Raw genomic sequence first — 23,406 nt, 5'->3', positions numbered from 1 at the left:
TCATTACAGAGCAGTGTGCTGTTTATAACAGATGCACCAGTTCAACCCACAACCTTTGAACAACTTCCTGTTGATGCATACATGCAACATATATGGGAGTCGAACCCACAACCTCTGCCTGCCTCGTGCTCCACAGAGCCACACGGGCGCTCTGGCAGTGAGTCAGCCTGTTTCAGGTAACGTCTGTCTCCTGCTGTGAGTCCACACCTGTGGACGTGTAACATGATCTGATGAAGCCGCTGTCACAGCGTGAAGAACGAAACGACGAGACTGTGAACGTGCAGACGACACGATTTTATATGTCACTGGTTTCATCTGGAGATCCTGAGAAACGTCTTTTCAAATATTATGTGGTTGTAAAGTCCACAGTGCGCTCCACAGGGACACACACAGCTGTGGGCGTCTTTCACAGACAGAAAACACCAACCCTGGAGTGTCTGTGCCCCACGCCCACGCTGAGCTGTGGGTACTTTTCTCACAGCAGGAGGCACTTGGAGTCACACGTGTTGGCTCTGCACTCAGGGATCTGTAAAGAGCAGCCGGCGGGACTCGAACCCACAAACACGTCGGCTGGATCACAGATTAGTGACGATTTCACTCTCGTATCCAACCATGGAGGACACTCGGGTCCACTGGCACGCGGCTGGGTTTAATTCATCACTGCTGTCTGTGTGTGTTTTGATTCAGCTTCTACAACAAACTCCAAGCAACAGGAACGGGATTCAGAGCTGAAGAACTGGCAAGAAGCCACATGCGCTGACCTTTGACCCCGCTGTCTGTAACGCTGCAATGCGCTGTGGGAGCTGAAGCCGTTTCCAGCGCTCAGTGGGAGTGAGACGGCCGGACAGAGGAACCGGATCCTGTTTGACGCCTGTTTAATTTAATGGAGCTGATGTTTGTGGACACACACACACGTGCTGTAAGTGTGAGTGTGTGTGTGGTGATGACGTGTGTCTGAAAGCGGATGCACCTGGAAATACCTGGGTAGGTGTTGATGAGGCTGGCGTGCACACACACACACAGCAGTGTGTGCTGAGTGCTGCAGGTACTGACAGACGTGTGCGTGTTTGTCGTGCTGTGCGAGCTCCACCTTTGTCTGTCTGTTGTTAGAATTGCATTAAAAAGGCTCCACCAGCACAAACACGGCCCACAGCTCCAGCTCAGGTGAAGCAGCATCCACCTGTCAATCAAAGAGGCCACGCCCCTAACCATAACCAAAGCAGTTTGTGTAGCAGACGGTAAACGTCTATGGGGACTGACTCCCTGATGGAGCCCCCAGTGGACGTTAGAGGAACTGCAGGGTTAGGTTTTATTTATTTTCAGTCCCAGAAACTGCTGATGGCACAAAATCGTTCCTGTGGGCACAGACAGGTGAGAATGATGATGTGAGCGGTGTGCTCTGTTCATGATGGCTTTTTGATTGCACAAGAATAAACGTACCCGGGAAACGAACGTCAGCCAATGTAATGTCCTCTAAAGTGATGGAAACGTACGTGTGTGTGAGAACCACAGTGCTGGAGCTGCTCCATCACACCGTGTCCTGCGTCTTCTCTCAGGTTCACTGAGTGAGCAGCGTTGTTGCTTCAGACTCTCCAATCATGGTGTTCAGGTCCTGCACACTGGGACCCGCCCCACGTCTTTCACTTTCCTTCCTGCACACCTCTCAGTTTCACCCAAAGACAATACAGCGAGTTATTACACAAAAGGGGTAAAGGCAGTTCATAAACTCTGGAGGGACTCAAACTTTGAACACTTGTGTTGAAGCAGAAGCCCAGCGTGCTGTCCGCTGCAGCACAGAGCCACGTGCAGCTCTGGGCTGTGTAAGATTTGCAGTCAGGTTTGTGTCTTTGGTGTGGAAGAGTTCTGGCTTCTTGTCAGCTCCAGTTACAAACCTGCACATTAATGCTCAACAACGTCCTGAGTAAAAACATCAAATGTGAAAAATATGAAATATTTGTTGAAGTTGGTCTCGTGAATATTTGTTGCTACAGTCAGCACAGCTTACACATGAACGTGCTTCAGTAGGAGGAAGGTTTCAAGTTACTCGAGAGGCTTCAGAGGGGCGCGGCGCCCGGGGTGAGATCAGGGCTCCAAATGATCTTCGTTCGCTCCAAAAATCCTCACCTGCCTTACAAACGATGAAACGTCGTGTTGAGCTGCACAGACGCAGTGACTGCACAAACACCTCACTGAGCTCTGCGCGTCATATTTCAGTTTTTAATGAACCATTTCATTGTGTTTGTCTTTACTGTGATGATGAACCTGATCAGAGTGAGCTGCAAACCCCTGAGTTCTGAATTTGAAGCAAACGGTTTAAACTCAGATCAGCTGTAGGTTGGAAGGCGGGCTCACGTCCTCGCTGTCGGTGGCTGAGCGACTGTTTCCACTCGAGGAGAAACTTTCTTCTGCTTTCGTCCGACGAACGATGAAAGTTCCTCTTTAGATTTTAGGACATGAAGCAGAACCTGCAGGTGTTTCTGACACAGTGAAAGAGTTTCGACCAGCAACCTGCAGCAGACCTGCAGCAGGCCTGCTCGCCATCTGGCTTCCATTACAGACACCCCGACCCCCGTCTCCCCCCTCTCCCCCATGTACCCCCTCCCCTCTGACCCACATCTCCCAGTTTTCCTGCAGACAGCTGCAGAAACACTTGTTTACGTACAACGCTTTAATTGGGTCAATCTGTGTTACTGTATCAATGACTGTGTAGGAGGCCGGTAACCTCCAGTGGACACACACACACACACACACACACACACACACACACACACACACACACACACACACACACACACACACACACACACACACACACAGGCTTTGGAGAAGAGACCTCATTCTTGTCGTTCAGCCAAACATTACATATGTCCTCACTGTTTTCACACAAAGGGAGAGTGAAACTTTTATTTGGACCCCTCCTCCTCCTCCTCCTCCTCGTCTTCTTCTTCTCCTCTCTTGTGTGAGCAGCTTGTATGAAGCTCGTATCTCTTCGTGCCGCTGCTGTCATGACATGAAGACACGTCGCACTGGGATGTGGTTTGTGTTGATCGAGGAGGCTAACTGGGATTTTTGGTGTGTTTCTCCAGGTTTCTGCTTCCTGTGACACTATCACACCATGCCTGAGGGGTCACGGCGTGGCAGCCAGAGATCGCCCAGTAACACAGGTAAGGTCTATCCAGCTCTGACAAAGCTACTTTACGACACCTTCATCAGCACTCAGATGAGCCGGTGAAAAATGTAGAGAGAGGTTTTTCTCCAGGAGCCGGTGGAAACCAAAAACAGAGCTAAAAGAGGGAAAATAACACTGTCTCCAGACACGTGAAATATCTCATTTTGGTGAAGGAGCAGATAGCAGATACTGTTGTGTGGTATTTGTGGTGCGTCCCAACAGTTGGCTCTTTTAGATGTGGCTGAGGTGAGTCATCCAAACTGATGCTGAGGCCAAATATGTCCCAATAACACTCTTTGGCCAGTACTGCATCAGGTGTAATTCCAACAATAAAGACGGACTCTGACGGGACTCAAACCCACAAACTTTGAATTGCTTTTTCTTCACGAGACGTCCGATGCACTGTCCGTTGCGCCACAGAGCCTGGCGTGCAGCTGGTACAGTGAGAGTAAGTGAGCATGCTCAGAAAGCCTCAGAGACGCACCATCATAAAGAACAGCTGAGCTGAAAAGTTTGATTTTGGAAACTTCGTGCAGTGATTATTTGCAGAGTGGGCGTGACGTTCCCCTTCTCGTGAGAGGAGCTCTGGACTGTGGGACAACAGCTGTGTTGGTGCTGTAAAGGTTGGGAGGCCTTCAGGAGAGTTTCAGTGATTGTTGGTTCAAGTCCTATCATAGTCGATGCTCAAAGGTAGCTTTCACTTCAGCATGTGTCTCTTTGTTTGAGCGACTAATGAAAGTTTTTAGTGTCAATATTTGTTTAGTCAATATTTTTGTATATTTGTTTGTAACGCGTGTTCGCCTTGTGTCAGACTGGAGACCCGTCCAGGGTGTACCTCGCACGATGATAGCCGGGGTAGCACCCCCACACCTGTGACCCATTGTTTGGGCATGTAGCTTTAGTGGTTTGGCTGGTGCCAGAAGCAGTGGCTAATGCTAGCTAGCTAGCTTGGTTAGCAATGCATTGAGACAGAGACCTGCTAATCAGAGCTCAGTAACATCCAAGTAAAACCCTTGAACTTCACCTGCTATAATACAGTTTAAACAGGCGAGTTATAAAGAAGAAACTATCCACAGAGAACAAACAGTTTGTGTATCAGGCTGTAAACATGTTCATTTCTGCTGTACAGTGTTAGTCTATGGGACTGACTCTCTGCTGCCTCTGCTGGACGTCAGAGGAACTGCAGTTTCTAGGACTTCTATGTTGGCTTCATACTTTTAACCCTGGAGTTGATGCTTGCTTAATACTAGAAGGTTCTTTTAACCTGATAAACACGACCACAGTCACATTAGACAGTGGGTAACACACCGCCCTTGTGTGGGGTTGATTCTCACCTGAGTCAGCTTCCATCGCTGCTTTTTAAACAGTCTGAGTACTGAGCAGATGTGAGTCTGAGTTAAACTAATTTCACATTTTAAATATTCGGTTGTTTGGTGCGTTTGAGTTTCCTGTGACGCTGCTGAGCGTCACTTTCACTGCCTCGTTTCACTGTTTGGAGCCTCAGCTCAGATTTCTCCCTCAGCTGTGACTTCCTGTAACCAAACCAGAGAGGCCCAGCAGAACGGACTACACACACACACACACACACACACACACACACACACACACACACACACAGAGTAATGATGTGTAATTACACACAGCCACCATGCTGTTTAGTTGCTCTGCTGGTATATTGGCTTCCATAGTTAGCGCTCGCGCACAAACACACACAGAAACATACCAGAGCACGGCTTCATTTAAAAAACACTGCAATTACCAAACACACACACACACACACACACACACACACACACACACACCAATACACTGTGTGAAGGAAGTTGTATGGTTTGTGGTGATAAACTGTAACTCTGAACAATGTTTCTGCGCTCACACACACACACTTCATAAAGGGTCACACAGATCTGTTGATTGTAACCACAGAAAGGCGTGAGGCAGAAAATAGCGAGAACGCCCAAGATAAGGCTGCAGAACAAGGAGCCGGCGAGGAGGAGAAAGGGAGGCGTGCACCAGGAAGGAGGAAAGGAAGAAATGAGGGAGCGAGGGGAGAGAGAGGGGATTTTTTTAAAATCTGAAGTTGTGTTCTTGGCTGCGATTGGCTGCTTTTTGAAGCCTCCCTGCTGATAAAAACGTTGTGAAATAAATAAGTAAGAGGGAAGAATCCAGGCTGGAAACAAAGGCAGCGGTTAGAGCACAGACATGCAGATGTTAGAGCAGAGGCAAACATCTGTCAGAGCTTCATAAAGCACTGTGTGAAAGCTTCTCCTTAATAAATGATCGATGTTTCGCTGTGGCGTGCTCCGCGTAAAAGTCACTTTCATACCTGAAAACACAAAATGTTTTTCAGCTGAGGGTGAAGCTCCTGAAAAAGGTGGAGCGCTGCTCCGAGCGGCACAGACACGGTCTGCAGCGTGCACTCCCACCCTCACCTGTGGGTGGAGACTGATCGCACACCTGGAACATGAATAAAGCACCTGTAGAAATAGCGTAGTGTGTTTGTTGCTCATCAGATTTAATCAGAGGAACGTGAGATGATTTTTAGTCCACGGCGAGTTTAAACCAGCACGCAGTTTGAGGGCTGCAGACGTGAATGTAAACTCGAGGAAACTGAAACGTGTGTGTGTGTTTCCAGCATTTGGCTTGGTGCCGTCAGGGGGTCAAAGGTCATGATCTGAGAAGCCTCACTTCCTGTCTTTGTCTCTGTCAACATGTCTCTTTAGCACTTTCACACGCACAGTTCAGGCTCGTTGTCTCCACTCTCTCGTGTCGGGGCGAGACCTTCTGCGTCCTCGGCGTCCTCCTCGGCGACGCTGCTCGATGATGCGTCAGATGTACATGACAAAGAACACGGCGAGTCCTCTGAATGTATTTTAACTCCTCGTCATGCTGCACATACGATTTCACTTCCTTCTCTTGATGCTCCACGTTTTCAGCGTGTCAGGCGAGTGGAGCCGAGCACGGGGCCGCCTCAGTCCACCTTACTGAGTCTGGTTCCTCGGGCTGTCTCTGCGTGGTGGACGCTGTGCTTCATGTGTGGCTGCGGCCATGCGTTCGGTGCTGACGGTTTCCAGACGTGCTCCCGAGCACACGCAGAGATCTCAGCACAGGATCGGCTGTTGTTAACGCTGAGCTGCCAGAGCGCCGGGAGAACGCGGCGCTCCGATGTAATGGCCGTACGATTGCACAATAACTGCGCCGAAGCTTTAATCACTTTAAATGCTTCGATTTTTATCGCGGTGGAGTCTGATTGCTCCAAATCGATTCTGCGGCGGGACGCTCGGCACGAATATCAAAGTAGAGAGCGTTTGCATCCACTGTGTCAAAGCAGGACTTTGTGTTTGTTACGGCGGCTCTGGAGCCGTAAACTGAGATCCTCTTCAACGATCTTAGGCCCTCGTTGGGTGTTTCCCCGCTGAGGGTCCAGCTCCAGTGCTTTCTTTGAGCTCAAAGTTAAATTCCAACTATTCAAACATCTGGCTTTACGTTACATTCCTCGTATTTAACCCTTCAGAGTTTGGTCACAGCCGTCTTCGTGTTTCTTCTTATCCTCAGAGTTAATAGCTGTGGGGGGTTAAATAAGTGGGCGGGGCTGCTCGGGAGAAGGCGGGCCCAGCTTCAGTTTCCAACATCATGAGTGACAGTTGTTGAGGACTGACAGGAAGCTGAGCGTAGCCTCTCAGGTCAGACTTCCTGCCAGAAACTTTGCAGATAAAAAGTCACGTGAGACGAGGCGACATCGGCGGGGAGGGGTCAAAGAAAGGTTTGACGGACATTTGACGACATCTCAGCGCAGAGCACGTAAAGAGGAAACGAGCGCCTGAGAAGACCACATCAAAAACAGCAGACAGGAAGTTGAGTACTATCATTATTATTATTGTCAGTGGGATTATTTGTTTTGTTATTGGATACAAAAATAACTCAAAATGTTCTTTCAAAATAAATAAATACATTTCAAACCCCCTGAAGGGCATAGAGCAATTCCTTTGTCATAATGATAATTATGTTATATCCTGGAGCGCCTGAACGTCTCAGTGAATATATTTATTGTTTTACTGTTTGTCAGAAAAACATCCACAGGAAGTTTGGTTGCCTAGGAAACCGTACAGCCCGTCCACATGTCAGTCAGCGGTGTCCTGCATTCTCATTGGTCATTGCTGCAATCACAGGAGTTTTACTGAGGACCCGCCCACCAGAAACGCTTCCTGTTCAACATGTGGGCATGACTGCAGACGCTTCAGCCTCTCGTTGCTCTGATTCCTGCGTCGGCTGTTTAGGTTTGATTCCAGGACGTGTTCGATCCTCTGACGGTGTAACTCGCTCCGTCACTATTTAAGCTCCGCTGTTTCTCCCTGCTCGAACATTATTGGCTGAAATAAAGCGTGCCGTGTCCCTCACGCAGGCTGTTTGACCTGATATTTGAAGGTGGCTTCACGGTGAGATTCCGACTCCCGCCCAGTGGTTGAGGACACCTGGGAGGACGGCTCGGCGGGAACGCTCCCGCCTCCGGCGCCGCCGGCTCCACATGCTGCGGTCGAAGCAGAAACCTGTGGCGTCACAGTCGAACTCTTAATGACAGCGAGGAGCTGCTCTCTTATTACTGTAATCACACCCTGGAATCCACGCCGCCTCACAGATTTACAGCATGTGTTTAAAGGGAAATTCCACCTTAAAAATGGTGAAACGCTCTCTGCCTTCAGGCTCAGCTGTGTTTGAGTGCAATGACTGACGCGTCCACGCACTTTGTCTCCTGTAACCAGGTTTCTCTGCCATTTTTCCTGCGTCCACAGTAAAATTCAGATTTTTGTCTTATTCGCCATGAAGGTTGTTTCTACCGTTTTATGGAACCGTTAGACACAGAATCACTGTCAGCTCAGGACATGTGGCTGTTTTTAATGCTCAGTGTCAGTTAGCTTCACAGCACGTCTGAAGAAACGCGACATGTTCGAGGACCAAAGGAAATTAACAATATGCATTAAATTCAATTTCAATTCAATTACATTCAATGTGGTGTAGCTCCGTAACAGCTAGCTGCACGTGTTCAATGATTGACGCTCTCAAGTCCAGTCAAGTATTTTTTTTTGTCCAGCAGGCGGCGCCTCTGGTGTTTGCAGTGAGCTCATTCCTGAATCCAGCGCTAAGTTTATAAATGCACATTAACTTACGTCCCAGAGGGAGAAAGCAGGACGGGTAGTGACGTCACATCGGCCAACGCCTTCACACCTTCACACCAAACCCTGACAGTATCTTTAAAAAGAAAGCGTGGATGTGGTTTGCTGGTTGGGTGTTTAATATAATTTAACAGCTAGCTCTGAATGAATGAGCCGACGGGGTTTTGCTGTGAGACAGCTCGCGCTTTATTTGTGTTAGCGAGCTAGCTTTAGGTAACATTAGCCCGAAGAAAAGCAGCTCCGGGTCGGATCTTTAAACCAAGTAATCTCTCTGAATGTCGACATTTTACTCTGACAGTCAGCTTCCTGTTTGGTCAGATGGGCCTCATTAGACAAAAGTAGGTTTTTGGGTAACGGCAGCTATGCTGCTAAAGTTTTAATGAAAATATGTTTCACACAGCACCAGCTGGCTGTGACGACAAACTGACCACAACTACAGACACTTCCTGTGTCAGTTTATAAGGACACAACATTACATCAGGTAGTTACACACATCTATTTACACTTTTACAGGTATGTGTGTGTGTGTGTGTGTGTGTGTGTGTGTGTGTGTGTGTGTTTGAGATAATCTGAAAGCGCTGCACCTGACTTCAAATGCAGGATGTGGTTTGGCAAATGCTCGTGTCATTTTCTCTCTCTCTTACACACACACACACACACACACACACACACACACACACACACACACACACACACACACACACACAGCCAATAACAGGAAATCAGGAAATCAGATGTGTTGAGAAGCAGTTTTGTTCAGTCGGTGTTCAACGGTGAGCTGTGTCATTAAATCAGTGATCTGAACAGAGAAACATGTGGACTGCCTGACGCACACACACAGACACACACTGCAAACTCAAAGTAAGTCGCTCTACGTCTCTGATGGCTTTTGTTCTGCTGTTTGACTGAGCTGTGTTTCTCTGATGTTTAATGACGGGCTGTGAGGAGCACGAAGGTGATCCTGTGCGATGTTCTTCATTGTAGCTCAGGATGAGCTGGAAATGCAGTTTATCATCTCAGTACTTTTACCTCTAAATACTAAAAGTATTTGAGAATATGTGCAGGAAAATATGAAGTAAAAGCTGTGAGTTCAGGGAATCGGTCCGATGGTTATCTTTCCCACACATCAGCATAAAACAGTGCACGTGCAGCCTCTTCGTGCCTGATCCAGTCACAGGTGTGTGCAGCTGGCCTTTACCTTTACTTGTTCTAAAGAGCTCAGTGAGTTTGGGAGCGGTGCTGTAACAGGATGCTGCGACACGGCGTCCCGCCTCGATGTTCCACCATCAACTCGCAGTGTGTTGCAAAGTGGAAGTGTTCAAAAACCACAGCGAGTCAACCAGACCTTCGACCAGCTTCGATCTGTCCTACAGATTAAATCTGCTGCTTATTCAGGTTCCAGCTGCACCTTATATGCTCGTACCGAGGTTTGGAGGCGTGTCAGTAATGGCAGATAAAAGTCCCATTTTTGAGACCACCAAAGTCCCAGGTAGGAGGATGAAGGTGTGACGGGACAGCAGTCACATGTTGTCGGACACTTGGGCAAACGAGCATTCTCCATCCAGTTGGCGAGAGGTTGCTGACAGCTGGTATTAGGCCTGTGATCGTTCACTGAACGCTTGTTAAAGTCTTTGCTGCTGCTGCTTGGCGACTTGTTGCTCGCAGTTTGCAGACTAGTCAGCGTCTTCCATGCAAACCATGAGCAACCTGCTAGCAACCGAGGCAATCACGACAACGCTGTGCACGCTCTGTGACCTGTTTCACGACTGTCCTCAGCCTGCTGGCAGACCGTATGAGCTTTAGGAAGAGTCAGGTGTAGGATAACAATTCCCACCCAGTTTTCTGTTGGTGGGTGGGACAAAGCTGAGCCTGATAGAGTTTAATGTGAGGCTGACACTCATCCTCAGCGAGCTTTGCTTCCTTCCTCATAACACTACGTTTCGACAGATAATAACGTGAGTGTAATTCTTGGAGCATCAGCCACATGCACGTGAGGTCAGCTGCTTACGACGCTGCTGCCAGAGGCGTTCCTGTAAGAACCTGCAGTTACGAAACTCTGTAATATCAGCTGGAAAGTGGAAAAATGTTCTCATCTAACGGCGTACGGAAAGTCCTCCCGCCGGGACGTCTGGAATTTAAACGCTAATGGACTTTAATTACTTCTCCATCTCAGCGTCTCGCTGCCGGGCTCGGTTCAGGTGTGGTTCAGGTTTGCAGTCTGAAGCGAAGGATCAGAGGTTTTTAAAAGCGGCGCTCGCCGTCGCAGAGATGTTGCCATGTTTGGTGGCATTTCAGAGAAATGCAGAGAAGAAAACGAACAGACTCAGTAATTAACTCTGAAACCACAAACTGGCAGGGAGCGTTTGCTAAACGTTTCAGGGAAACAAAAGAAATGAAAAACTTTGTGAACTTTGAGTTTGCAGCACATCGTGTGCTTCTGACGGCTTTTCTCACACTTCACACGTGTGTTTGTGGCACATCTCGTTCGGCGGGTTTGCCTTAAAGTAACATCTTAACTTTCTCTGGTGCTGTTTTATGACTTTGGAGGGGGGCAGCCCCTCGTTAGACCTCTCAGTGATGTAGGGACCAGAGACTGAGGAGCATCAGGGAAGTCCAGCATTGAGCTGGAGAACATACTCAGTCCAGGCCGGGGCCGTCTCAGACTCTGTTTGGTCCGACGATGTGACCTTTTAACCCAGAGAACAGTTTAACCCTGAGCCTCCTCCCTCCTCTGCGCTGTGCTATCAGCTTATCCACAGCATGTAGCCAGCCGGCCACCAGCTCGCACATCATTACACGCCAATCAGTCCAGCTTCAGTAAGCCTCCACACATCGCTGCTGTTTAGCTTCATGTCTTTGTTGTGCAGAGTTGACTTTTTTAGAAATCCTTCAGTGAGACGGAGCGATGCCACCATCATCCTTATCTTATGATGGTATGTCACCTGCGGCGCTCTCAGTGGAGCCTCGGTGTTCTTGTGACTTTAGGAACCGAGGAGGCCCCAGGTGTTTATCAGCAGTCTGGGTTTCGCGCTCTGTGACAGGGCTGAACTTTAACAGGAAATAAAGCTTGAAGCTGGTGGAGTCACGGTAAAGATGGCTGCTCCTTTAACATGTGAGAAAGTCTTTCATGAAAAGGAAGAATGTACAAAAAGAGGAAGAGTGTGTCGGTAGAGACGATCCGCTCTGCTGCGCACACACTTCCTGTTTACTCTGAAAGTCACACGGCAGGTTTACACTGATCAGGAAGTCACCGTGGCAACCGCTGGAAGTGTTTCTGAGGGATCACCTGTTGGACGGGCAGGTAAGGCGCTGCTTTGGGTTTTGAAGGAGGGAGGAGTTTATGATGGACACTGGTGTGGCCGCAGGTGTTGGGACATGGAAGAACCGAGCAGGCGTTCAGATGGTTTTTATCTTCCACTGTGGAGAACAACACACCCACTGATGTTAGTGTGAAGGCAGCTCATCAGCATCGGTCCTTCCTCTAAACCAGAACGAGGAAACGAGCCTCGTTTTCATCGAGGATTCAGCCTGATTGATTGATTTCTGATGATAAATCACTCAACTGTGAACTAGCAGCGGAGACGACTGGACGGCTGTGGCTGAAGCCACCGCCCAGCTGTGGCCCAGCTGTGGCCCAGCTGTGGCCCAGCTGTGGCCCAGCTGTGGCCCGGCTGAGCAGGGTAAACCACAGGTCCACCTTACATGGGCCAAAGGTCTAGAGGCTACATCTTGACACCACCTCATGATTCTTTACCAGCTGACCCACAAAAAACACAACATAACTGAGGTGTAAAAGTGGGCGTGGCTTAACCATATACACCCGCCCAGCTTTGCTGAATCATCCTTTCAGCTGTCAAACGTTGTCACGACCTCATACAGCACACTTTGGTCTTCAGTGGACCATGAAGCTCTCCTACGTTTAATCTCTCAGATGTACTAATATGAGAAGAAGTGAAATTCCAACAGTACGTCTCAGTTTGTCCACATGATAAAGAAACGCTGCTGCACGACTCTCCGAGCTGAAAGAAACAAAAGAAACGTGTAAAATTACAGAAAAGCTTCGTGTTACTGTGGACACACTGTAAAAAATGGTGTTGTTGTAAACTGTGAAAGACCTTTTCTGTCATTTAACTGTTGATCTATTATTTCATTACTTTGCTTTGTGAATGGGCGGGGTCTATATCAAAAGCTGTCACACAGGCTGTAACCGGCCAGTTCTGGGCCCCAGGCCTTATGTTTGACTTTGGATGTTGTGCGCTCACAGTCAGCTGTTCTAGTGTGTGGTGAGTTCACTGACCCACTTCTGCACAGACAAAGCGTCACTGTCATATGTTCTGCTGCCGAGCCCACCTCATCACACGCATGAGGAAACGTGCGTGTTCCACTGGTTTCTGTTTGGGTGTTTTAGCTAAAAATACAGCCTGTAAATAAAAGATGTCTCGTTTTATGGCCACAGTATCAGGTTTTTGGAGCCAGAAGGGAGAACTGGAGTGTTATAAGCTAAACTTGGTTAGCAGACAGCTAGCAGCTACACAAATAGGCACAGTCAAATAGGCCACGCCCCGAAAAGTGCAAACTTTAAGCCATAACTTATAAAAACACCGTGACTGTTGGAGCCTCTGGTGGACGTTAGAGGAACTGCAGCTTGTTCAACTTCCGTATTGGCTTCTTTTTTAAACTCTGTGTTTAAAACGAGCTCGTGGACTAATTTGTGCATTTTTCTCTCTTCTTTCCAGCTGCCAAACGTCCCTCCTCAGTCTCATCTCTGAGTGGGATTGTGGGTAGGATGATGTCATCCGGAGAGCGAGGAGCGTCGTCCTCCTGCACCTCCGTCAACACCGTCTGCTCGGACGGAGAGCGTCCCGCCTCCCTCTCCCTCTCCTCCTCTGCCTCGTCAGTCTCCCTGCAGGACTCCTCCCACTCCTCCTCATCCTCTTCATCCTCTTCACTTCCTTACGGCGCAGTGCCGACATACAACGCCTCATCGTCGTCCTCCACGCCAAAAAGAAATGGCTCAGACATCAGTCTGGACCTCACTCCCCTCACACCTCATGGAGGCGGAGGAGGAGCATCTGGAGGAGGAGGGGCGTGTGTCGCCAAGGTGACAGGAGGAGGCGGCCACCCCAGTAATGTTGCTAGTCCGGTGGGGGTGGCAGTGGCGGCGGCGGTGGCCACGCCCAGACAGCTTTCACGGCTGGACCGAGTGGTCCTGGAGATCGTGGAGACGGAGCAAGCCTACGTCAGAGATCTGAAGAGCATCGTGGAGGTAAGAGCTTTCATCCAACCATCCAAAGTATTCACGTCACTGCAGCGTTTCCGACCCGGAGGAGGCAGGACGGGCCCAAAATGACTCATGACTTTTAGAAACTGTGCGTTTATTTCCTCCAGCTGTTTGCAGCTGCTCGTGTGAGAACATGCAGCCAACAGAATTATGATCAGAGAGGAAGCAACGCTAGTGCATGTAAATGCATTTGATAGCACGGCTTCTTCTCTAGTGTCTGTCTTAGAATACTCGTGTTACCCTAAGAACACGAATGACCAAACAGCATCAGGCTGTAAGTTCTTTATTTCTGCTGTAACGTTTTAATGTGGCAGCCTGTGGGGACTGACTCGCTGCTGGAGCCCCCGGTGGACGTCCGAGGAACTGCAGCTTTTCTTATCTTTGTCCACACGCATTTTGAGGCCAGCTGTTTCTCTTGCTGGCCTGAGGTTCAGTTTCAGTTTGCTCTCTTCCTTCAGTTTATAAAAAAGCACAACACAGTTTGTATGTGTTAAATGGCTTTTTGAAGTAAAATTTCCCTGATGGATGTTCGGAGCTTCCGCTCTGAAGGCCAACGAACCAGTGCAGAAGGATAAAGTCAGGATAGGAAAGCCTCTCTGACCAACAGCACTGTGGTGCCCATGAGCAAGGCAACCACCGGTGCTTAAAGAGGAGAAGATTGAATGTAGCCTCCAAGAACACTTTAAAGTTTGTTATTCTCGTTGGCATCACTCCTAAACACAAGCTGAGCTCAGATAGACGTCTGCATGTCAGACATACCAGCCTTATTGCTATTATTCCTGTTGCATTGTGGGAAATCATTCCACATTTCTCCTAAGCGAGGAATGTGTCCCGCTGAGTGAAAAATTAGTTCTCTTCAAAGGAACTTTTGAATAGAAAAACTCGTCCTGACAGAATTTGCTGACTTTGTTGTTTGTGTGTGTGTGTGTGTGTGTGTGTGTGTGTGTGTGTGTGTGTGTGTGTGTGTGTGTGTGTGTGTGTGTGTGTGTGTGTGTGAGTGTGTGTGTCTGTGTGTGTGTGTGGCTGTACGATCGGAGTGTGAAACATCCTTTTGAAGTAAAAGAGAAAATTTACTGCTGCTTTCATCCTCTGCCATCACACACACACACACACACACACACACACACACACACACACACACACACACACACTCACACTCACACTCACACACACACACACACACACACACTCACACTCACACACACACACACGCACACTCTCTGTCATCAGGTTTATCAGCTGTCTGTCAGTTTTGTCTCTCCGACCTTTTGCAGAGGACAAACCTGCAGCTCCTGGTTAATCCCTCCTGACTCCTGCTTTCGTCCACACTCACAGGTCACTCTGACAGTCACATGACTCCTCTGGACTGTTATTGGATCGTTATTATCACTGAATTCTTTGGGCTCAAGCTCACTCACGGTCACGCCGGTTCATCCACTTTTTCGAGTAAGAATCAGACTGATATCAGGTGATTCACCACTGGGAGGGACCACCAGGTGATTAAATCTAACGTCCACCCGGAGCGTCACAGAGAGCCTGAAACCTGAGCTCTGTGCAGCACGTCTGCAGCATACCTCACACCTCTGTCCTGTGTGTGTGTGTGTCTGTGTGTTGTCCTGTAATGTAAGTCTTCAGTCCTGCTCTTCTCTGTATTTCAGGTTTTGCTGAAATCTGTTTTTGATTGAGGCTACATGATGTCACACTCACTGTGTGTGTGTGTGTGTTTGAGAACAATGCAGTGCAGAAACTCTTGGAAAGAGGAAGACTGAGCGTCTGAGAGCAGCTCGTCTCCGTCGTTCCTTCTTTGTCTCATAACGTCAGCTGTCAGCAGACTGACGTCGCTCCACCTGCTTCGACTCGTCTCTTTTACCTCCTTCCCCCCTGATGCCTGAAGTCCAGAGATTTGTCAAAAAACTGCTGAAACAAGCGTCATTGGGGTGGACGGAGAAAACGAAGCGAACAAGAGGGGATGGAGCTGTTGGCCTGCAGCCAAGGGGGACAGGAAGCTGAGGGGGAGGAGAGATAGATGAAGAGGGGTTAAGAGAAGAAGACAGAGATGGAGGAGGTGACGGAGAAGGGAAAGGTTTAGGAGTAGCAGCAAGAGGATAAGGATACAAAGATTAGGAGAGAAAAAATTTGGACTTGACATGAAGGGAAAGACAAAAACGCAGGAGCGAAGAGAGCAAAGCGAGGCTGAAACAAAGAGGCTGCAGAGCAGAGGCAGCGTTTACATTCAGCCCACCAACCACATCAGAGCTCGCCATCGCTCGTGTAAACTGTTATGAGGTCGATGGGTTGGTGGAGCAGGCGGAGGATGAGGGCAGGAAGAGGTGACCGGATGGGAGGCACAGACTCTGTGAGCAGAAACAAAATGCAATCAGTGCAAAAGACAAGGTTACAGCGCCGCCATCATGAGCCGCTCAGCGCTGCGCGTGAGGAAGACACGTGCAGCTTCGTCACCTCTCAGGATGCAGCAGGTTACCGAGCTTTAGCCACAAACTGAACTGGAAGACGTGAGCTTCCAGATCAGGTCTGTGACACCTGGAGTTCTTTATCTGCCTCATAGATAAAAAATCCGCCTCAACATTTGAGACTCAACTCAAAGTTCAATTCCATCAAATCACAACCGCAGCGCGCCAGAGTGACCTCAGTCCACATTATTTACTAATTATTTTCAAATGCATGGCTAACTTGACTGAACCCAAACCGTGGGGCCTAGCAGGGACTCTCCGTCTCCTGGGGCAACGTCCCGTTTCTGAGCGGCTTCCTCCCAGCACGGCCTTTTGGGCGGCAGCTATCATCTGTTGACCCGAACGTGGGATCAGGAGCGTCGGCGGCTGTGAACACCGGAGCGTATCGAGTCACGCGGCGTGTAAACAGCCGAGTGGAAAGAACAGAACGGTCGAGGCTGTGACTGCACCGTTGACGCCGTCCTGCAGACAAACAGCACATTCTGTGGTTTCTGCATCCGAGTTTAAACCGCCGTCACGTTTTCTCATCTCTCACGCTTCCCACGCTCCGTCCTCACAAACGTGCTCCTCTCCTGGTTCTTCCTCTCCCTGCGATCGCTCTCTGATTGTTTTAAGAAACGTTTCCCTTGCGGCTCTTCCTCATTCCTCTCGTCTTCCTCTCTTCATCTTCCCGTTGAGCTCTGTCATTTTTCACTCATCTCTGCCTCTCCGTGCCTTCCAGTGTGCATCTGGGTTTTTCCTCTTGCCTTTAAAAGGTGCTGAATGTGGCCAAGGCCTCTCATTATATGCCTCATTATACTCTCACACACAGGGGAGCTGTGTGTGAGAGAGCGAGTGCTTGTTTTGGACACGATTTAGGAAAAAACAGAAAGCGAGTGATGGAGGAAGAATGGAAATGATTTATGTTTGCAGCCGTCTCCTAGAAATACGAGTTTCCCTGAGAGTCCCAACGAGAGGCCGACACGTCGAGTTCGCTGCAGCGAGCGTTGGAAACGCACGCTGCACCGTATCACGTATAATTTGGTTCACATAAAACCTCCAAGCAGCACAACACAACGGCCTCGTTCATACTCAAAGTGCATCCTGATGTGGAACCAGAAAAAAAGGAAAAAGTGTAATTTAATCTCCTTCTCTGAGGTATTTTTAGGAGGCTCGTGTTGCCTGTTTACAGGCCCAAACAGCTCGATGGCTGTGTGGGAAATTTCACACAAATATTACGTGAAATTTGATGAAAAACTGACGCCGTTCACCTCCAAAGAGCCAAGCTGGAGCTCATCCTCTGACGGGGTCGTGCAGGAAACCCGAATCTTGGAGGACAGCGTCCAGCTTTGTGTTAAACTGAGTCACCTAAATGTCAAAAGACCCAAAAGCAGGAGAAGCAGACAGACGGGAAGTACCCGAGACGTTCACGGGATATTTAAAACCCTTCTGTTAAATCTGACAGCGAATGATGAGCACGGTTCTTTCCGGGAACACCTCGGGGCATGTGTGATGACAACTGCAGCAGTTTAATCTCTGTTGTGGATTCAGGCAGCAGACCCGGGAAGAGGAGCACTGATTCGATTGTTTAAGTGTTGACCTGGTGAGCAGACCTCGGCCTCTCGTGCTTCTCACACTGTTTCTGTCTGATGTGCATCTTCTCTCGACGGTGGTCGAGTGTTTACCTGCAAGATGTTTGGATAAGGTTGCACCACGTCACACGTGTCCATATAAAAAGTTACTGAGTGCAGACTAATGAAGGCAAATGTATCAGCTGCTTTCACTCAATTGTCTGATCACTTCTGAGTCTGAATGATTGGTAAACCTGTGAATTAGGAACGAGGTGAAGCTAGACAAACTGCATGCGGCCGTAGTGATAACCAGCAGAGCTGGAGCAGTGGAAGAGCATCAGTCGGACCCTTACATCAGCTAATTCTCTCCTACGTGACAGCGTTTAAGGTCATTATGAGGAAATTGCATTTGCAGAGCTGCTGTAAATAAATCCTAACACGATGAATCTGCAGTCATGCTGTCATCTGCAGCATCGTGACCGACTGTCCTCGGCGTCTGTGCAGTCTGATAATCAGCTTCTCTGTTCCTCCTTTACTTCCTGCTCTTTCACGAGTTGGTTGCTTCCTGTTTACCCTCCTGCCTGCGGGCACCCTGAGCTCGGCGTCTCTGACGGTGAGGTGGTTTCCTGCTCGCGCAGGAAGTGTCGATGTGCACAGGTTTGCTTTGGCACCTCTGCTCGGGTGTTGCACCCGAGAAGCCGTCACCTCCTGTTCATCGATGTGAAACTGCCTGCTGAGGAGCGCGGGCAGTTTCCACGTCACATGATTTTGTTCCTGTAAACGTTGGCGTTGCACGGCCGATATCACCACGCAAGCTTTATGAGAGCGTGTGCATTGCAGCGTGCACACAAATCATCATGATTTAAATGACTGGTTCCTGGTTTGCATGCTGAGCTGTTTGTACGTCCTGTCCAGCACATCACGCCTTTTATTTGTTACTCTGCACTCGTACACTGGCGGGAAAATTTCACTTGAAATGTTTCATTTAGTGTTGCTGTGATAAGAAATGCTTGAACTTGAATTAAAGTTGAAGGTAAACTGACCTAAGGTCATGTGATTTACCCTGTGAAGTTATTTAAAACCCTTAAGGGGCATTAAATAAAATAATTAGTAATATTGTATTAATCCAAAGGCTGTGGCCGGCATGATGTAGGACCCAAAATGCAGGACACTCAGTCGGAGGAAACTCAAAGACACTGCTTTATTGCCACCCACCTGCTCGATAGCTAGCCGGGGGGTTCAATGGTCACTCGAGCTGGCGAGAGTAGCAGACTCCCGGCTTCATCGTTTTCAGACGCCTGCTGTCTTTCGCTGCTCAGGTTAAACATGATATATAAGTCACTCAGATAACTAAAATGTAAATGTTTGTTTTATTTGTTCCGGAGAAAATCGGTTTGGCTGAGATCAAAGTTATTAGATTAGATTAAATAAAACTTTATTAATCCATCGGGAAAAAACAGAATACTAAGAACGCCAACGCTGAAACCAAAAGACTAGAAATGATGAAAACTGACGAAAACAAAGTTCAATAAGAAGGCAAAACTCAAAACACTGGGTCACTGACCCAGGACCGTAACAACAGTACATAACATAAAAGTCAGCAGAGGCAGGACTATTCATGCACCGAGGACTAGAAACAAGACTCAGGTGACAACGATCAAGACAATCAGACAGACAGCGAATAAAACCTGAAACAGAATCTAAACAACATGAAAGTAAAACCCAAGAGACTCAATATTAAACACAGAGCTATGACCCAGAGCATTCTCGTCCCAACACGTGACATACCGACGGTTTGTCACGTGTGTCGTATGTTACGTGTTGTATAAGCAGACCGGAAACGACACACGCAGGACAGTAAAGCCAACATTAAACAGGAAGCAGAACTCAAATATTACAACATGAATCCAACAGTGCTCAAACATCAGAACCAGAGCCAAACACAAACTGGGACAAAAGTGTGTCAGCTGATCTTAAGACTTCCACGCCGCCGTGTTTTCACAGATTTGGCTGACATTAATTATGAAGCGCTGTCTTCTACCTGTCTGTGACGTTTGATAGGAAACTGCTGCAGCGCTTCATGTGCTCGGACGCCAGCGCCGTGAATATTCCCGAGCTGGAATGCCCCGTGTTTTTCCGACTTTTGCCCGCTCTGCTGACATTCCTAATTAGTCAGACATCAAACACCTGCTGCTGGAGGCTCGCGTCAGAGCTGAAAGCTGCTTTAATTTTCACGACAGCGTCGGGGTAAAGAGTGCTGCCAAACTAAACAAACCACCAACGAAGGAGTGAATCAGAGTGTGTGCAGAGCAGGAGGTGGAAACGCTGACTCTAACCCTCTGTGTGTGTCTGCAGGACTACCTGGGCTGCATCATCGACTGCGGCGCCCTGCCGCTGAAACCCGAGCAGGTCAGCACGCTGTTCTGCAACATCGAGGACATCTACGAGTTCAACAGGTAACTCACCTGCTCCTCTGTGCTGCTGTTACACGTTAATGAGTAATAACTGTAGCAGCAGGCCTGAATCAGCAGTCTGTTTGTGCGTTTTGTTGTCTCTGGTTAACTGTTGGTGCTGTCGGTCGAGTAAGAGTCGAAGAGTTTGGTCATTTGGGAAAGTCGCTAATTTTTTCTGCTGTTTCTGACAAAAAGTTTCTAAATTTCCAGGAAAGAAGTTCTTCTCATAGTTTTGATGTTGTTCAGAAACGACTCAGCTTTATTCATAAGATAAGATATAAGATATATAACTCTTTATTGTCATTGCACGGTCATACAGAGTACAGCAGTACAATGAAGTTGGAAAACTGTCCTACGTCGGCACTACATGTAACACGACCCGATACGACACAGTATAATAACTTAGTAATAAAAAAATGAATAAGTGTATGTGTATTGCACACTGTTATTATTGCACATTAATTATTATTGCACCTTGTTATAAATATAAATATTATTATTGTTTTAAACATTGTTACCTCCCCCCTAAAAAAAGTCCAGGGAGGTATCCAGTCAGGTCAGCTGTTAGCATTGATCAGGGCTGTTGCCCTGTTGTAACAGCTGTCCTTGAGTCTGTTTGTTCAGGACCTCAGCAGCCTGAACCTCCTGAGACAGCGAGTGCTGTACAGGTCCTTCAGGGAGGGAAGAGGATGTCCAATGATTTTTGGGCTATATTGATGACCCTCTGGAGTGCCTTTCTGTGTGCTGTGGTGCAGCTGGAGAACCACACACCGATGCAGTATATCAGCACACTTTCAATGGAGCAGTGGTAGAAGACGGTCAGCAGCTCCTTCAGGTCCATTTTTCTGAGGATTCTCAGAAAGTGGAGGCGCTGTTGGGCCTTCTTTAAGACCGCAGAGGTGTTAGAGCTCCATTGGAGGTCTGTGTCTATGTGCACACCCAGAAACTTGAAACTGGAGACCCTTTCCACGCACTCCCCATTAATGCTGACAGGCTGCAGCTCGGACTTCCTCCTTCTGAAGTCAACTACCAGTTCTTTTGTCTTGGTGGTATTGAGGTCCGGGTTGTTATCTACACACCAATCTGACAGCCTCTGAACTTCAGCTCTGTACGCCGTCTCATCTCCCCCTGAGATGAGCCCCACCACAGTGGTATCATCTGCAAACTTGATGATTGTGTTGTCTGGGTGGGAACTAACACAGTCATGTGTGTACAGAGTGTACAGTAGGGGACTCAGTACACAGCCTTGTGGAGAGCCGGTGATGAGGCTGAGGGCTGAGGAAAGATGAGGCCCCACTCTAACTCTCTGTACACGGTCTGAGAGGAAGTCTCTGATCCAGCGGCAGGTGGTGGAAGGACGTCCAGTTTCCAGCAGTTTAACTATTAGTCTGTCCGGGAGTATCGTATTGAAAGCAGAGCTAAAGTCAACAAAGAGCAGCCTGGCGTAACGGCCCTGCACTTCCAGGTGAGAGATGGTGGTGTGGAGCGTTGTAGCGATGGCATCTTCAGTTGATCTGTTAGCTCTGTATGTGAACTGGAGCGGGTCGAGTGTGGGTGGCAGGCAGGACATGATGTGACGTCGGACCAGTTTCTCGAAACACTTCATTATAACAGGTGTTAGAGCGACTGGTCGGTAGTTGTTGAGGCTGCTAATGTTAGTACGCTTTGGCAGTGGGACAACTGTGGCCGACTTTGGGGCACGGTGGGATGCAGGACTGGGACAGTGAAGTGTTGAAGATCTTAGTGAAGACACCAGCCAGTTAGACATTCTTTTAGGACCCTTCTGCTCACCCCAATTTGACCGGCGGCCTTCCTGGGTTCACTGCCCTCAGTGTGCGCCTCACCTCATATTCCTGCACTATGAGGCTTGGGATGCTGCTGCTGCCTCTGGTCCCTTCACCTCAAAGCGTGCGAAGAAGTGGTTCAGCTCCTCGGCAATCTCCGCGTTACCCTCAGTCAACGTGGTATTGCAAGGTTTGTAGTTAAGTGCCGAACTCCCTGCCATACCTGTCCTGAGTTGTTGTTGCTGAAGTGGTCTTCGATCCTCCTCTTGTACGCTGCCTTGGCCTCTCTGATGCCTCTTTTCAGCTCAGATCTGGCTGCACTGTACTGCGTACCATCACCGGATCTGAAAGCAGCGTCACGTTGCTTCAGCAGGACCTGGACCTCTTTAGTCATCCAGGGTTTCTGGTTGGAGACGTTTGTCCACAGTGACACTGTTGACACAGAAGTTAATATATGAGAGCACTGATGCTGTGTGCTCTTCAAGGTCCTGATGTCCGTGTTTTCAAAACAGTCCTGCAGCTGATGTGATGCGCCTTCTGGCCAGGTTTTCACAGCTTTTGTGACTGCAGCATGGACATGTGGTCTGACAAACCTAGATGTGGTAGAGGGGTTGCTCTGTAGCCTTTTTGGATGTTGCTGTAGGCTTTGTCCAGTGTGTTTTTCCCCCTCGTTGCACATTTAATATGCTGTTCAAATCTGGGGAATACTGACCTTAAATCAGCGTGGTTGAAGTCCCCAGCTATGATGTGCACTGCGTTCGAATGGGAGTTCTGCTGGTTGCTTATTGTCTTGTGCAGCTCCTCCATGGCCGAGTTAGCATTAGCATCGGGTGGTACATACATGGTCGTTACCATGACAACAGTAAACTCGCGAGGTATGTAGACGGGTCTGCACTTCACAGTCAAATATTCCAAAGGTAGCAGCAAATCACAACACTTTAAATTGTGAAGTAAAGACCGTACAATAATACAGCCGCCTATGAGCGAGCACGGTGACAGCAGAGAGCAAGAACTTCCTTTAACCAGAAGAAACCTCCGGCAGATCCCGGCTGACTGTGAGCAGTTGGGGTGATTCTGACTGTGGTCCCCGAGATTTTTAGAACATATTTGCCTTAAAGCTGCATCCTTTTATATACAGTTAACCCTGTGAGGCCAAAGCTAGTAAACTCCTGTTATAACTGTGTGTTGGAGGGAAATTAAAAGTAATTAAAAGTGGACACGACGCTGTTTGTTTGTTTTTTATTTGAAAAATCTGCTCCACTGGTAACAGGAAACCCCGTGTGGGACTTTCAGTGTGTTGCAGTCTTAAAAACACCTCCTTGGTAACACGTTTTGGCTCTGAGTGTCCTAAAGACCTGCAGACAGGAGGACTGAGCCAAAGCCCGTGACCTGCTAACAGCTCGTAGCCGGATCTGATCCGTGTCGAAGGTTTGGCCAGAAGCAAAACACTTTGCTGAGCAGGATGAAGTGTGAGGAGCAGAAAGCCCACATCTAAAGTTCTCATGAGCTGAGCAAGGCACTAACACC

General features: G+C 48.5%; 1 protein-coding gene across 1 annotated transcript in view; it reads left to right on the top strand.

Moving 5' to 3' along the window:
* The window catches only part of plekhg2 (pleckstrin homology domain containing, family G (with RhoGef domain) member 2), a 92,386-nt gene that overhangs the window by 10,383 nt on the left and 58,597 nt on the right, over positions 1 to 23,406 (top strand). The window contains exons 2-4 of the mRNA XM_082501621.1: positions 3,087 to 3,164; positions 13,077 to 13,606; positions 19,998 to 20,098. Of these exons, the coding sequence (XP_082357747.1) occupies positions 3,116 to 3,164; positions 13,077 to 13,606; positions 19,998 to 20,098 (680 nt within the window). The 5' untranslated portion in view covers positions 3,087 to 3,115. The remainder of the gene's footprint in view (positions 1 to 3,086; positions 3,165 to 13,076; positions 13,607 to 19,997; positions 20,099 to 23,406) is intronic.

The sequence above is a fragment of the Aulonocara stuartgranti genome (assembly GCF_965226115.1).
Source record: "Aulonocara stuartgranti genome assembly, chromosome: 14".
NCBI lineage: Eukaryota > Metazoa > Chordata > Actinopteri > Cichliformes > Cichlidae > Aulonocara > Aulonocara stuartgranti.
The sequence above is the reverse complement of the archived record's forward strand: the minus strand, read 5'-3'. Positions and strand labels throughout refer to the sequence as shown.